Below are 17279 nucleotides of genomic sequence, written 5' to 3'. Positions count from 1 at the left end.
AAGTATTTGACTCCATCATGTACTTTAGAGGGTCTAATTTTGAGATGAGACAAGTTGTGTGGTACAACATGTACTGTCTCAGTCTTCGGGTTGTCCAAATCAAAGCACAACATAATTTTTCGATTGGCGAATATCTTGTCTCACATTTAGTGAATTTCTTACTGAGATAGTATATCGCTTTTTATTTTCTTCTTGACTCATCATGTTGGCCTAACACGCATTCTATGGAGTTTTCGAACATTGCCAAATACAGTATCAGTGGCTTATCTGGGCAATGTGGCATCAGCACTGGGGCATTGGCCAAGTAATACTTGACCTTATCAAAAGTTCTCTAGCACTCCTCATCCCATACACCTGAGTTGTGTTTCCTAAGGAGATGGAATATCGGGTCACATTTCTCCGTTAGTTGCGAAATGAATCGGGCGATGTAATTTAGTCTTCCTAGGAAACCTCGAACTTCTTTTTAAGTGCGTGGCAGAGGTAATTCTTGTATGGCTTTGACTTTGTCTGGGTCAATCCCAATCCCATTTTCACTGACTATGAATCCTAGCAGCTTTCCTGACCTGGTCCCGAAGGTACATTTTGCTGGATTGAGCTTTAGCTGGAACTTTTTTAATCTTAAGAACAATTTCCTCAAGACTTGTACGTGTTCTTTTTTTTTTTCTGGATTTCGCAATCATATCGTCGACGTAAACTTTGATCTCCTTGTGCATAATATCATGGAACAGAGTTACCATGGCTCTCTGATATGTTGCTTTTGCATTTTTCAGTCCGAATGGCATCACTTTATAACAAAACGTACCCCACATGGTCATTAATGTAGTCTTTTTCATATCTTCAGGATGCATCTTTATCTGGTTGTATCCTGAGAAGCCATCTATGAAGGAGAAAAGTGAGTAACCTGCTGTGTTATCCATTAATATATCAATGTGAAGCAACGGGAAATTATCTTTTGGGCTAGCTTTCTTCAAATCCCGATAGTCCACACACATTCATACTTTCCCGTCTTTCTTAAGAACGGGGACTATATTGCCTACCCATTCTGAATACTTAACCATTTTTAAGAAACCGGCATCGAATTACTTCTTGACCTCTACTTTTATCTTCAATAGAACATCGGGTCTTATCCTTAGGAGTTTTTGTTGAACTGGCTTGCACTCTTCCTTTATGGGGAGTCGGTGTACTACGATATCAGTATTCAAACTGGGCATGTCTTGATATGACCATGCGAAGACATCTTTGAATTCTTGTAGTAACTCAATGAGGTCTCGCTTTGTCTCTACGGTGATACAAGCTCTAATCTTTACCTCTTTTCCCTCTCCTACGCTCACAATTTCCACTGACTCATTGTGAGGTAGGATTTGTTTCTCATATTGTTCTACCATTCTTAACAAATCGGGAGATAGGTTACAGTTTCGGTCATCTTCAAAATCCTGAGAATCCTCTGTATACATATCTTGCTCAAAAGGAGACTTTAAGTCAGTAGCAACGTTACTCATATCATTGATATCTGGAGACCTGTTATAGGGATGAAGAAAAGTCCAAAGAACAAAAGAATCTAAGAATATTTATTGGTGGTATGATTGTGAATAAAATGGAAAGAATAAAGAATATTTACTCAAGATGAGATGTAAAGATGCATTTTTATTAAAGTAACGATATTGGACGAAAGCCTATTTCACAAAATGATTCTTATTACCCCTAGGCTTAGAGCAATAACCTTGTTTTGTACATTACTCTGAATTAATTTTAAAAGTTACAGGGATTTTTTCATTGGTCTAATTGTTCAAAACGCTCCCAGGCACGTATGGGCAAATACCTAATTGATCTTCTTCTCTTATTTCTTTCTTGGATATGGCATTAATGCTCGAATTTTCCAACATTTCTTTGGCAGACCCTTTCCTTGTCGATCTTCCTTCGGAGTAAATAGTCCCTCCCGACACAAATGTTCTAGATATATGAGGAAAGGTCATTGGCTCCCATTTAACCTCTTCCCCGCTTAAACTCGCTCTTCTCTTTTCTTGTTTGTTCTCTTTCTCCTTTTTCTTTTGCTTTGCATCTGGCTTAAACCCTAAGCCAAAGCAGTCTCATTTGTCCATGAGCATGGGTGTCTTGATCCTTCCTTGTAGGCTTCTTCCAAGCCCCCTCTCTGGCAAAGCTCCTTTCTCAACCGTTAGTTGTAAGCCCATCCTTGTAGTCTTGGAGATTTTAGACGTCGGGACCTTATTTCTTTCGACAATAAAGGTCGCATTTACAATTTCTAACGATCGAAAGGAACATTCTATTGCTTCATCATCTGTCTCCACATATGGCGCATCACTGGTAACAGATGCAATGATATCTTCTTCCGCATTTATGGTTGCCAATCGGTCTTCCGTTATAAATTTGAGCCTTTGATGTAACGATGACGGCACTGCCCCCGCTGAGTGAATCCATGGCCTTCCCAATAAACAATTGTAAGAGAGCCTGATGTCCATCACCAAGAAATCTATATCGTATGTGCTTGGACCGATTAAAAGGGGTATTTTAATCCTCCCCATTACTTTTCTTTCGGTGCCTTCAAATGCCCTCACTACATTTTGGCATGTCTTCATATGGGAACTATCCACTGGCAACCTATTTAATGTGGATAGGGGTAAGACGTTTAGTGCTGATCCATTATCAATCAATACCCCCAACAATGTGTATCCTTTGCAACGGGTGGTGATGTGCAGAGCCTTTGTGGATCCCATACCTCCCAGTGGTATTTCGTCATCATTAAAGAAAATAAAATTGTCGGCGCTGATGTTATTTACCAGACGATCAAGCTTGTTGATTGAGATATCATCCGCAACATATGTTTCGTTTAACACTTTCATCAATGCACTGTGGTGCGTCTCTGAACTCAAGACCAAAGCTAGTACCGATATGTGAGCTGGTTGTTTGTACAATTGTTCCACAATGTTGTACTCGCTGTACTTCAAGAACTTTAAAAATTCCTTAGCCTCCCTTTCAGTCACCGGCTCATTGACTGGTGATTCAAGTCTGGTTGTCTTCTCCTTCCTTCGCTCGACTCTTGGGGTCTTTTCTTTAACAATTTCGGTCTTTGTACTCACAGGATCATAACATCTCCCACTACGTGCATAGAAACCTACATCTTGGCTCTCTCCTGAAGTACTAGCCGAATTCTCCTCCCCGGGATTGTCACGTTGCAGTCATAGTTTTAGAGAACCCTTTTACTATCCTTGTAGTGAAAGGATACGGGTTTATGAATTATAACTCTCGGCACCATTTGTTTTCTTGCTTCATTGTTCCTTGGTCGCGAAATGATCACCGCAGGGTGATTAACTCTTTGGACCCCTTCTGTTGTTTCCTATTCTAAGGCGTAAACCTCTCATTCTTCTGATCCTTTGATTTCTCAATAACATTCCATCTTTTTATTGTCCATCAGATTTTGCACTATGGACTTGAACTTATTGCACTCTTGGATGTCATGGCTCTCATCGGCATGAAACTCACAGTATTTTCTTGTTTCTCTGGGCCTTTCCTATGAATATTGTGCGATCAGACCTCCACTGATCATTTATTTCCAAACCCAACTCAATGGGGTTTTTACTTCCGCTACGTCAGCCTTGATTCTTTTGCTCCCACTCTCGACTATCGCGTTTACCCATTTATTAGCATGATCGGACAACGAATTTCTTGCTACGTTGGGTCCTGGTGGGTCGCCAAACTTCATGATACCCATTTCGATAAATTTTTCTACCAACTTTTTGAACACCGTGCAGTTCTTAATCGAGTGCCTCGCTACCCCTGCGTGGTACTCACATTGGGCGTTTGCGTCATACCATTTTGAGAATGGGGGTTACATAGGCTTCAAGTAGAAAGGTGACACCACATGGGCATCGAATAAGCTCTGATACAACTCATTGTATGACATTGGGATAGGCGTGAACTGGACTCTTTCCGTGTTAGGCTTTTAGATAGAATCTTATCTTACGGAGCCCTGATGGCTAGTAGTTACTGCCCTCGGTTGGCTCACGGTGATTGGCTTGGAATAACTCTTATTGTACATGCTCGTGTTGTTCACCTCATTTTCTTTCCTTTTCGGGTTGATTTCTTGGCACTTTCCTCTGCTTCAATCTTCCCGCATCTTATCGCGCTTTCTATCATCTCTCCAGACATTAATATATCTGAGAAGCTTTTAATAGTGCTTCCCAGCATGTGGTTGATGAATGGAGCCTTTAGAGTATTGATAAAGAGCATAGTCATTTTTTTCTCCAGAAGAGGTGGTGGGACTTGTGTCGCCACCTCTCTCCATCTTTGAGTGTACTACCTGAAGCTCTCATTTTGTTTCTTCTCCATGTTTTGTAACGTGATTCGGTCAGATGCTATGTCTGTCACGTGGCTGTATTGCTTCATAAAAGCTTATGCTAAATCTTTCCATGAATGGATTTGAGATTGGCTTAGTTGGTTGTACCATTTAACTGCAGACCCGACCAAACTGTCCTAGAAGCAATGGATCAACAGTTGATTATTGTGAACGTACCCTGCCATCCTTAGACAGAACATGGTGATGTGAGCTTCTAGACAACTAGTTCCATTATATTTCTCAAAATCTGGAGTTTTGAACTTAGGAGGGAGCACTAAATCCGAGACCAAACTTAGATCTTTGGCGTCTATCCTACAATGGTAATCAGCGTTCTCCATTGCTCTGAGTTTTTTTTCCAACCATCTATATCGATCCTCCAGTTGTTTTGGCGGTTCCACTCTTGTTTTCTCCATCTCTGCTATATTTTCGAGATCAAGAACAACGGGATTGGTTGGGTTATCCCCATGATTGGAGTTCGAGCTTGTTTGATAGTTAGTCGGTGCTGAGGTATCAATTTGATGCTGTTGAGGCCTGATAGTAACGGGTACCCTTCGTGGGTATATTTCTGATGGTATCTGGACGTTATTGGAGTAAAGCTCGGGGGTAGATAGGATCCTCATTTTTGTTCGCAGTATTCTTCTCTTTTTCGCGTTCTCTGACCAGCAACTGCACCAATTGGCTTATCATATTATTTTGGGACTCTTGTATTTGTTCCCTCATATCTTGTTGTATTTTAGCTAACTACTCTTGCATCTGCACTTGCAATTGTTGTTACATATCCCTTTGCATTTGTTCTAGTCTTTCTAATCTCTGATCCATTGCTTTAGTTTTGTGACTGGTGTTGTAGCGGTATTCGGTTGGTTGACTCTCGTTGGTTTCCAGATTAACTGAAATAATTTTGTTTAATTAGGGTCTTTTCGTGAAACTTAATGCATATGATGAAATGTAATGCAGATGAATGAAATGAATGCAAAAAGAGGCATTGATTCTGATTCAATTTCATTAGAAGAAAAATTTCTTTACATAGAGCGGATGATTACATATACGACTTTGCCCTAATGCCCAAAGCCTTAACCTTCCTAAGAAGCCAAGCTAGGTCCCGGCCTCGATCTGATTCTGATTCGTACTTTAAGCTTAATAATTAGCTTGAACTGCCAAGGTTTGCAAATGATTGGCTACCTCTCGAACTTGAGCCACAGCTTCATCCATGACATAATCCCTATTTCTGCTCTGATCTTGTGAACGATGAAGTTGTTCTTTGCAATGTTTTTTGTTTGCCTTAAGGAGTTCCACTTGAATTTTTCTATCTTGTAATGCAGTCTCGAGTTCCTCAATTTTCCCTTTCAACTCCTCGATCTTGCCTAGACTGGCCTTCAATTCAATTACGGAGTTACGGCTACGATGCTAATGTAGTGATTTTTCCAATTCGGCTACCCGAGCTCGTAACCTCTCTTTTTAGCTCTAGCTTTCCAAAAAACTCTTTTTCAAGGCATCCTCCTGCACTCGAACATCTTGAAACTTCTTGTCTCAATTATCTGCTCTAGTCTTTTCTTCTTTAATTTCTTGACACCACTGCTCCGACGTTTTACCCAAATCTACGGTTCTTATCGACATACGCAGCTTCTTGTAATCAGTTTTCAAACTATCCAAATCTTCCTTGGTCTTGTTCTTTCCCTTCCTCAATTTCTCGGCCTCTAGCTTGTGGATATCAGCGTCTAGTTCCAACTTCTTCTCATCCTCTTCTAATTGCTCTATCTTCTTTCCCAATTCCAAGTTCCTTTTCTCAAAGTCTTGCTTGATGATCTCTAACTCAGATGGGACGACTTGTAAATGCTCCTCTATCGGCCGAGCATTTTCTTGACTTAGCATTGAGATATTGTCATTGATTCTTTTGCCCTACTACCAATCATACTCGAGGGGTCGTCATTGGACCTGCAGCAAATCCTTTCATCCTACGGATTTGGTTCCAAGTATTTGATATCTCACGGACTCTCTTCCTATAATTATTGTCCTTATATGAGAACTTGCACTGATTCAACCCTTATGTCACTGGTATGAACTGCCTTAATCGATATTGCCTTAACACAAGCAGTGGAGCGCATCCAACGGCTCCCCATATCCCAAGTAGAGGGACCCAGTTAAAGTCACCACACCGATATAAGATCTTATCGGGGATCATCTATGGGGCCCTCTATTCAACATCTTCAACTTGCAAATTTCGGAGAATCACTTTCCATTTCTCTTCGAAAAAGTCATCCCGCCTCGGCGTAGCCACTAATTCCTTCAATGGAGAGTAGTTTTCAGAGAAAACTAGATATGAGACTTTTTCTACCCTCCAAAAGTGGTTATAGAAAAACGATAGCAAAAGTTGCGCACATCCTATAAATCTGCCTTCGCTCGCTCTCCGGAAAGCGTTCAATGATCTAAACGTTTTAGCCAAGATCGCAAGGACAGGTGTGCCCCCTTTATGCAGTCGATCAAACAGGTCTGAGACTGCTTCATCTACATATCCTAATGTCTTAGGAAAGACGACCAAATCGTAGATGCTCAAAGCGAAAATATCAACGCTCTTCTTCATATCTGGATGTGCCAGAATTAGATCTCTCAAGTTCTTCCAAGGAATACAAGCACTATCTCCCTTTTGCTTAATTCGGGCTGCAACCAATTGTTCACTCATCTTCGTGATATTTATCAGTCTCTTTGCAAAGGGCAGGACGTTAGCAGCTCTGGAATAAGCCTTGTCAACTTTAACCTTTGGGCAGCGAAGTAAGGCCATATACTTTTCCACGGTAGGTACCAAATCAGCTCTCCCAAAAGTGAAGCAGCTGTAGGCGGGGTTCTAAAATTGGGCGAGAGCTCGGAATAAGCGTTTGTCTACTTTCACATCGAGTAAATAAGGCAAGTCTCCATAATTATTATAAAATAATTGCTTGATCTCGTCGTTCGAACTGTTTCATATCTCTTTTAATTCTTGCAGGTCATTCTGAGCCACAGTAATGCGAGTAAAATCCCATAATTTCGACTCGTATCCCTTAGTCAAACTATCACCTTTCTCTTGCTACGTCTTTTCGAACCATATTCGGACAGCCGCATTTTCTTCCACTCTATTGAGAAATCCCTTTTTCATGCTAAGTTTTTCTATCTAGTAACCGAAACGTGAATCAACACCTTTTTATAATGTAATGCTATGCAATAACAAGAAAACACAACAAGTCAGTATTATATACAAAAATGATAAAACTCAAAGTAAGTAGGAAATAATTAAGCACCTACTTGGGTAACCGCTAGGGTTTGGTGTAGTTCTACCTAAGCTGGTTCCTACGGGTCACTATATGCGGTTTGGTTCTAAAGTAAAGGTTCCTGAACTAGCAGATTCCTCGATCCTTACCTATTATAGGCTTATATAGGCCGAGTTAAGTTTAGGGGAATACATTTCCTTATGGCTGCACAGAGATGAAAATCGCACGAAGACATAGGTACGGATGTATCCCGAAAGCGATCCACTATCCTACACGGAGGTGAAAACCTCACAAAGGAAAAGTTTCTCACTCCCACTTGAAGGGTGTGACCACAACGGTCATGCAATGTAATGTGCCAGGATATATACATAAAAAACTCAAAGCAAAAAAGAAAATAGGAATAAAATGATGAAAACCGTAAGAAAAACGGATGAAATACAATGAAGGGATCGTAAGCTTAAAACGAATCTTCAATTTTCAACAAAGGACAAAAATTAATCTATTTATGGCTCGACTCTCTAGTTTCCCCAGTGGAGTCTCCAAGCTGTCGAAACCATTTTTTTTGAAAAATGGTGTCGACTTATTTAAAAACGAAAATGGAGTCGCCACCAATCCTTTTTATTTAGATGTGATCGGATCACTTAAAAATTTGGTCGTTTTAATAAAATATTTTGATTTATTAAAACATATGATTTTGGTCTACGAAAATTGAGAAAACGAGCTCGGGAGTTGGTTATGTGTGAGGAAGGGTTAGCACCCTCGTCACGCCCAAAATTGGTACCTAATCGATTAATTAATGTCTTAATGTCAAAAGTTGAAAATATTTTAAAATAAATTTTAAAATACGGTCCCTTTTTATGAATGTTAATTTTAAAACGTTTAAATTACGTTGAAACGAGCATCAAAAGGCTTACTCATCCTGAGATAGTAAGACGCCACATCTCGTAAGTTAGGATGCGACGTTTAAATCTTCGTGAACAAGTTTACCTTTAATCTTTATCGAAAATTTGTGTATTTTGAAATCTAAAAGGATATTTGGCTTTTTAAGTTTAACAAGAAAATCGAAACCCAGTAAGTTAGGGTACGATTTCTTAAATTCCCTAAACGCGAAATATTGCCTTTGTTAAAGAATCTCTTTTTCATGAATTTTGGAGAAAATTAATGCAATATTTGAAGTGATATACAATATGGGATACAATGTTAGTAAACGAATCTCGATAAATGAGTAAATCAATAAAACAGAAATGCATGATGTAAAAATAAACAAACATAACATAAAAAAGATTTAGGAATGGATGAAGTAATGAAACCATATGTAAAAGAGAAACAAATAATGAACAAATAAGTGCATTTTTGGTAGTAAGAAATTATATGAATCAACAAATATTTATGGAGAAAATATTAGTTTTACAAACTTTGATATGTATATAAAATGCATGGGATAATAAATAAATAAATGATTATATTATAATAATAATAAAATAATAGCAAATATTTTAAAGTTTTGAAGTTATTTAAAACATATAAATAAAATGAATGATAAAATGATAACGATAAGAGTAATGATGTAAAAAAAAGTGTTAAAAATAATATTAAAATATTTAATAAAATAATAATGACTTACATGTAGAAAAGAAAATATAATAATGATGATAATAATAGCAATACAATAGCAATAATAATAACAAAAGTAGAAATAATAATAGTAATGAAAATAATAATAATAATGATGAAACATGTGTATGGCAGAATACATAATAATATAAATTTAAAATATGAAATAAAAGTATAAAGAAACAAATAAATTTAAAATATGAAATAAAAGTATAAAGAAACAAATAAATGGACATACATATACGTGAACAATTAAAATAAAATATGATAATCTATAAAGGTAGAAATTAAACAAATAAAAGATTAAGTCAAAACCGAAAATGAAATTTAGAGGCTTGAGTGTAATAAAAATAACAAATAAGGACTGAATCGAAACCAAATGAGATTAGAGGGGATAGATTAGGTAAAATAAATAATAGAAGGTTTAAAATGCAACGCGCGACAACAGGCGAGGACCAACAAGGAAATAATCCCCTGTCCCCAGAACGCAGCATTTAGACGTGGACTAGACTGAATTTATGCACAAATTACAAAGATAATTTTAAAAAAGAAAAAGAAAATATAAGTGGGCCCAATTGAATGTTAGCGCGAAAAAGAGAGACTTAACACGCAAATATTTCCTCTCCGCCAAAACACGCGGATCCCTGAGGACAAACGGATCGGGTCACGGGTATGGCCTATGCGACGTCATTTTGAAGCCATTGGATCAGGCCCAAACGACGTTGTTTCTTCACGCATATAAAAACCATTTTTTATTAGATCAACCACTCCCTTGTTGATGCAAACCTTAGCCTTTTTCCCCTTTTACCCGACCCTCCAAAAAGACCAAACCCTAGCCTCCATACAGCCACCACAAGCGGTGACCGACGGAGGGTGGTCCACTGGTCCTCTAACTCCGTTTAGATCCACGTTCAAGGATCTAATACCTACGTCTGCAAAGAAATCAAAAAGAAAGTATCACCCCCCTTTGTTAGATTTGATTTCAACGGAGAAGAAACTCCGATGTATATCAACAGTTCAAGGTTCAGGTGAGTTACTCTCTCTTATCCTTTTCCTTTTTTACAAATGATCCCAAAAGAATAAAACGAAAGAATAGCAAGAAAGAAAATGAGAAATGTTAAAACGAATCGAAAAAGAAAAACCACATTTTCTTGCTTTGATGATTTTTTTTTGATTAATATTGGTATTCAAAAGTCTGTGTAAAAACATAACATTTTTTCTTCTGGCTATATATAGCCGAAAACATATTATTATCGATTTCTTCTTGTTTGTTTTTGTTACTGTCTGCCTTTGCGTGCTGCACCGTCTTTATTATTCTTTTGGGTCTGTTTGCAGATTAGGGGAAGGTCAACGGGCGGGGCTTCCGTTTTGGTGCAAGGGGACAAGAGGAGCCGAGCCTCAGGCGTTGGACGTGCCGGCAAGGCACGTGGGGTGTGCGACGCTAGGAGAAACTAGGGTTTCCTTCTAGCTGAGGCTTGTTTGGGCATTGGGCCTATCGGGCCATCAGGCATTGGGTTAGGGGTTTAGGATCTGTTTGTAAAATGAGTAGGATTTGGGTTTGTATGTGGGTTTTTGGGTGTTTTTTTTTTTGGACATTTTATTTTGGATTTTGGTTTTTTGGTTTATGGGCCCCGGGCTAAATTGGGCCTGTACAATATATGTAAAAACAATTTAAAATATAAATTTATTAATATATATAATAAACTCAAATAAACAATGAAAAGATAATAAACTCTTAAATATATATTTGTTTAATTTAAAACAGCTCGTTCGTAGACATCTTCTCTTTGTTTCCCGAGCCTATAGTGAGTTACAGACAGAGTTCGAAAAGGTCAAATCTTTGATGATTCCATCATACATGATTGAGTTGCGAAAACTTCTGGATAGGTATCCTACATCTGAACTGAATTCTTTTTGGTTAAAGAATCTCTTTCAAGTTGCTCTGGAACAATTAGGGGATTCTCTAGAAGAAATACGGGGTTCTGCTTTTGGCGGCAACATGCTATGGGGTGGTGGTCCTGCTTATGGGGTCAAATCAATATGTTCTAAGAAGAAATATATGAATATCAATCTCATCGATATCATCGATCTCATAAGTATCATACCAAATCCCATCAATCGAATCATTTTTTTAAGAAATGCGAGACATCTAAGTCATACAAGTAAAGAGATCTATTCATTGATAAGAAAAAGAAAAAACGTGAGCGATGATTGGATTGATGAGAAAATAGAATCCTAGGTCGCGAATAGTCTTTTATAAAATATTTTCAGGAAATCTACCAAACAATGGAAATTATTTTACATAGATTTATCCAAACACCAAAAAGTAAATCATTTCAAAAAAAAATAAATCATTTTCCAGAAATTATTTTACTGGCAAATAAACGGAGTCTTAAAAATATATTATTGCCAAATACCGACTATTTGATCATGAAGATCAATACAAATTCATTTTCTGATGCTCATTTTATATCCAACTACTCTCAGTTTCTTCCCCTAATGCTCTCCATCTTTTCCAAAAATGCCATCCAAGTTTTTGTTCTTCATCAACATCATCATGAGCTTGGTCCTGATTCTTTCTCCAAAACCAGTGTTTTCAAATAATTATTTGAGCTGCAGTGTTCGATCCAGTTGCGGAAATATTTCGGATACGATTACCCATTCCAGGGATTGGATCGGCCGGAAAGTTGTGGATACCCTGGATTCAAGCTCATCTGCAGTGAAAAAGAGCTAGAAATCACAATCAGCTCTGCCACATACCGAGTTCTTGCAATCAACAAGGCATCACAAACCTTTCATGTCTCTAGAACCGATTACAGTGAGAATCGTTGTCCCACTCATCTCATCAACTCCACTTTTGAAAGTGAAACCAGAACTTTTCGACAAAACGGGGATAGTCAGGATTTAAGGCTGTATTATGGTTGTCAGCCTCTCACAGCTCCACAAAATCTCACATCAGTTCTCGGGATTTCCAATCGATTCGACTGCACAATAAAAAATACAACTATCGTAGGTTATTATCTGACAAGGGAATTCGCGGGAACTGTCATCGGCAATTTCCTGAGATCTTGCAGTAACAGTGTGATTATTCCAGTTTCGAATTCTCAAGTTCCGTCACTGGAGGAAGGCCGGGATCCAGATGATTTGGAAGAAGCGGCTAAAATTGGGTTTCAGCTGGGGTGGTCTGCCGATGATACCCGTTGTAATAATTGTGTAAACAAAGGTGGGCAGTGCGGGCGTAACCTCGTCTCAGGTGAATTTGAATGTTACTGCTCAGATGACGACTTTTGTTCCCCAGGTACAATCTTTGTTCTTTGCTGTACCTGTTCAAATATCTCTTGTAGTGGGATTTAAGTCGTCCGATTTCGGTTCCCAGAACCCAGTCCCCAAGCCAGAAACTTGGGATTTTGATGCCATTAAAGTTGACCCATTTGCTAAGCCTAAGCTAAAAAATTCAACATTTCCCATTAGTTTTTCCACGCGTCTCAGTAACAAACTTCACCTACCCATTCATCGCTGGCCTACAAAGCTTTCAGCCTGACCTAATCCAAAAATACCACCTTCACTTCTTACTCATCAAGCTATATTTCATAAATGCTGTTTATTCATCAACCAATAATAAGCGTATTGTATATTTCATTCACAGACTCCAAACCCAAATTCAAATTCAAGTGGAAGCTACTCATAGTTATGAAACAATTTGCTGGATATGCACGTTATTGGATTTTTACTTTCTCTCTCTTACATACGCAAAACATGAAATTACAAAAATCTAAATGAAAAAATATTACTAATTACATATAACCAACTTCAAGATTTTAATTGATGCGCTCCGAATAAAGAGATTTGTTAAGAAAGGATGAGTGCATGCAACAGAGTGGAACAGTTGTAATAAATAAATTTATTATTTTACCCTTTATTATATTTTTATATACACTCATGATTTAGTTACATTTGAATATGTTATATATGTATTAAATTATATATATTAGATAATTTTAAAAACGAAGATAATGTTTATGAATAAATTTTAGGATATTAAATTGAAAATCAAAATAGAAGAAATGGATCAAACAATCTGGAATAGTTATTGATATAACCAATTCATGGATGTTTTTTTTTTAATATCAATGCCATCATAGGGCGGAGGTTAATGAGGCAATCTCTGCCTTTTTCCCCTTCATTATCATCTTTATGGTCAATAGTTATTTGATATGTTAACAATTAATAAAATTATAGGATTATTGTTTATTTTACTTGTTTTTTTTCAAAATTCCGGAGTAATCTTTTTCTTCGGATGATATTAACTCATTTTTACTATAGTTTAACTGGATTTCAAAGTCATAATGAAAATATATACTGTTTTTATAATTGAATAACTTATAATTTTCCTTATAAATTAATAGTCATCCTTAATTTATTTGTTATAATTAACATCTATTAATAATCGTCAATGAGGTTTAGAGCATCAAGGTTTGAGATTTATTATGTGCAATTATATATGTGGGTCTCTAAGTTTCACTACATGTGATTGTCATGTGTGTATTTTAATTCAGTTTGTTGGCTTTAATTTAGATTGTACAAGTTCTTAGTCCATTTGTACTTATAATTATTTGATTCTATTTTGTGATTACTCGACAATCCAGGTTGAAATAGTTTGATACTAATAATTACTTAAACATGTATTTATATTGTACTTATAACACTTTTAAAAAAATTATCCTATCTAAATTTAGTATTATTTATCAAGTAACATTAATTCATCAAAAAATACATAAAACCAATTAAAACAAATAATAAATCTCTATGAGACTATTTTGGTGCCTTAGTTTTTTTTTTTAATAAAATTTATCTAATTATTTAATAACATTTTCTAGATTTCTAACAAACTATGCATGTTGTTATTATGCTAGTGTTTTCAACTGCTCTATGAGTTTTCTCCTATCTTAATTGTTTCACTTACTTTCTCTATATATTATATCTCCAATTAATTGTTAATTTGACCCAATTCATACTCGATGAGTAACCATTGCCATATGCTTCGTTGTCTTGTGGTTCAAAAGAAAATCGTTACCAAATCAAGGAAACAACAAAGACAATGGTAGGATTGAGGCATTCATCAAAAAGTTTGGTTCCCTTGCACCAAGGCGATATTCTTTTGCAGAAATAAAAAAAATGACAAATAAGTTTAATGATAAATTAAGTCAAGGAGGATATGGCAATGTACGCAGAGGGAAATTGTCTAAAGATTGTTTTGTGGCAGTCAAAGTCTTAAGTGAATTAAAAGGAAATGGGGAGGATTTCATGAATGAAGTGGCTAGCATTAGTAGAACTTCTCATGTTAATATCGTGAGTCTACTTGATTTTTGTTTCGAGAGATCGAAGAGAGCTTTGATTTATGAATTCATGCCTCATGGATATTTGGACAAGTTAATTTATAGTCAAGGATCAAATAATCAATGCCGTCAATTGGAGTGGAAAACTTTGTACGACATTGCACTCGGCATTGCTAGAGGACTCGAATACTTGCATCAAGATTGCAACACAAGGATCTTGCACTTCAACATAAAACCTCACAATATCCTTTTAGACAAGAACTTTTGTCCCAAAATATCTGATTTCGGTCTATCTAAATTATGTGAAAGAAAGGAGAGTATCATTTCCATGGCTTGTGCAAGGGGAAAAATTGGATATATTGCTCCAGAAGTGTTTTGTCGAAACTTTGGAGAAGTTTCTTATAAATCTGATGTTTATAGCTATGGAATGATGGTCCTTGAAATGGTGGGAGGAAGAAAAAATATTGATGTTGGAGTATCTCAAACCAGTGAAATGTATTTTCCGTCATGGATTTACGAGCATTTTGATCAATCTATGAACTTGAATCTCAAAGGAGTAATAGCTGAAGAGGAAGAAGAAATAACAAGGAAGTTGATTATAGTGAGCCTTTGGTGCATTCAATGTGACCCATGTGATCGACCTTCAATAACTAAAGTTCTAGAAATGTTGCAAGGAAATCTTCAATCATTAATAATTCCACCTAGACCTTTTGTATCTTCTCAGGTAAGATCTCCTAAAACTTTATCGCATGATAAAATTTGGACAATTTCAGATAATGAAATAGTTTTCTCTCTCTCTTTTATCGTATGAATTAGATTGATTTCAATCAATACTATATATTTTGTTTCATATAAAATTATATAAGGCATTATGATGGGTTATCAGTTGGAACAATGATTATTGGTAAAAAAGAAGATATATCTTAAGAAATTCTTTGTATTAATTTAAGAAAGATTAAGCAATTATTGATTTGCTTGCTAAGAAAAGCAAAATAAAAGAGATTAATAAAAAAGGAAAAGAATATCAGTTTTAAATTATCTTAAGTAGGGTAGAGATAATATTTATAAGATTAAATTTATTTTTATGGAAGGATAATTATGGTTAAAAAACACAAGTGTTGAATGGTAAGGGATTATATTATGATAACTAGTTGACCGGGATATGCCATATTTGGCCTCCCAAGAGACTTAAGTCTACTGTTTATTGACAAAGACAGCTCCAAGGAAATAATTTAGTGGAGTCTTTATATTAGATAATGTTATATGCATTGCATTTTCGTGTTTATTCTTTTAATTAATTCAATTATTTCTTTATTTAATGTAAAATAATATTATTTAAATAGTTAATAATTAATATATTACAACATTAATTAAAATCTAAATGGAAATTTTTTTCCTTAGCTTTTAAGGACTAATTGAATGAAATATTTAAATGTTGAATGTTAATACATTTATTTTATAATAATAACTCTTAATTTTTATTATTAAAATATAAATTAGTGACATCGGGATTGTTTAATCCTTTTGCACTCTTGGGCATATTATCGACTAAAATTTTTAGGTGCCGATTCCTATTTAAACCCACCATTTGAGGCGACAGATTCTTTTCTTTTCTTTTTTTTTAATCTTTTTGTTTTTGCGTTTTATAAGATATGATTTTCAAAATATGCTTTGCCTCAACCCACCGGTGAAGGGATTGGTAGGGCACTGATCCCTAAAATGATTTTTTTATTTAAGTCTTTTATAATTTATATTATATTTTGATCCTTAAAAATAATAAAAAATGATTGAATCATTTAAAAATTATAAAGTTTATATTATTAAAATTGTGAAATTTTATTTTTACTATCGAAAAAATATACAATTTAATTTCGACCTCTCAAAAAAATTTTCTGACTCCGCCATTGTATAACATGATGATAAGTGTATAATTATATTATTTATTGTCGAAATCATTTTTTGAAAACAAAGGTCAACTTTAGTTTTAAAATGAAAACGAAAAAAAAAGGGAGTCGTCACCGATCTTTTTTGCTTAGGTGGGATCGGATCACCTAGTAATTTGGTTATTTTAATAAAACGTTTTGTTTTACTAAAACAATGATTTTGGTCTACGAAATCTGAAAAAAACGAGTTCGGGAGTCGATTACGTACGGGAAGGATTAGCTCCCTCATAACACCCAAAATTGGTACCTAATTGATTAATTAATGTCTTAATGTCGAAATTTAAAAATTCGAGAAGAATTTAGAATACGATCCTTTTTTATATTGATCTATAGGAAGAATTTGCTTGAGTAAATCGAAATGGATTTTAAACATCCAGTACGTTAGGATACAACATTTCAAACCCTCGAGAATAAGTTGGTCTTTTGATTTTCAAAACTCACGTGTTTTAATTTTAAAAGGTTATTCGGTCATTTGGATCAAACGAGAAAAATTGAAACCCAGTACGTTAGGGCATGATCTCTCGAATTTCCAAATACAGAACATTGCCTTACTTTGAAAATTTCTTTGTTTCTTAAAAATTTTATCAAATGTAAGTTTAAAACGACATGGGTTATTTTGAAGCATAATACAAAGATGACCAATTGTATTTAAACATAATTCATGGGGATAATAATGCAATAATATAAAACAAGAATATGTGATAAATAAATGATATGATAATACTAATGTACTATAATAGCCATAGTAATATTAACAAATAAATTACAATAATAATACATATGAATATGAATAAGT

The 17279-nt window shown here is 35.6% G+C and overlaps 2 protein-coding genes across 2 annotated transcripts; both read left to right on the top strand.

Annotated features, from left to right (window-relative positions):
• The first annotated feature begins 10206 nt into the window (after positions 1 to 10206).
• LOC108471738 (LEAF RUST 10 DISEASE-RESISTANCE LOCUS RECEPTOR-LIKE PROTEIN KINASE-like 2.1) lies at positions 10207 to 12903 on the top strand. The gene is made up of 4 exons (XM_053021245.1): positions 10207 to 10232; positions 10540 to 10626; positions 11092 to 11233; positions 11818 to 12903. Exons 1-4 carry the CDS (start codon positions 10207 to 10209, stop codon positions 12556 to 12558), a joined length of 996 nt encoding a protein of 331 aa, XP_052877205.1. The 3' UTR covers positions 12559 to 12903.
• Positions 12904 to 13657: 754 nt separating this feature from the next.
• Positions 13658 to 15351, top strand: LOC108471737 (PR5-like receptor kinase). Its single transcript, XM_017773312.1, has 2 exons — positions 13658 to 13677; positions 14268 to 15351. The coding sequence occupies exons 1-2, from the start codon at positions 13658 to 13660 to the stop codon at positions 15349 to 15351; spliced, it is 1104 nt and encodes a 367-aa protein (XP_017628801.1).
• Positions 15352 to 17279: the final 1928 nt, after the last annotated feature.

The sequence above is a fragment of the Gossypium arboreum genome, chromosome 11 (assembly GCF_025698485.1).
Source record: "Gossypium arboreum isolate Shixiya-1 chromosome 11, ASM2569848v2, whole genome shotgun sequence".
NCBI classification, from domain to species: Eukaryota; Viridiplantae; Streptophyta; class Magnoliopsida; order Malvales; family Malvaceae; genus Gossypium; species Gossypium arboreum.
Note: the sequence above shows the minus strand (reverse complement) of the source record. Positions and strands in the feature narration are given on the sequence as shown.

What these genes read in the sequence shown, in the direction of transcription:
- LOC108471738 (XM_053021245.1), top strand. Translation starts at nt 10,207, where the DNA reads ATGTATATCAACAGTTCAAGGTTCAG. An exon ending in ATCAACAGTTCAAGGTTCAG is followed by an intron (nt 10,233 to 10,539) that starts GTGAGTTACTCT and finishes GTCTGTTTGCAG; the next exon opens with ATTAGGGGAAGGTCAACGGG. An exon ending in GCGTTGGACGTGCCGGCAAG is followed by an intron (nt 10,627 to 11,091) that starts GCACGTGGGGTG and finishes ACTTCTGGATAG; the next exon opens with GTATCCTACATCTGAACTGA.
- LOC108471737 (XM_017773312.1), top strand. Translation starts at nt 13,658, where the DNA reads ATGAGGTTTAGAGCATCAAG. An exon ending in ATGAGGTTTAGAGCATCAAG is followed by an intron (nt 13,678 to 14,267) that starts GTTTGAGATTTA and finishes GTGGTTCAAAAG; the next exon opens with AAAATCGTTACCAAATCAAG.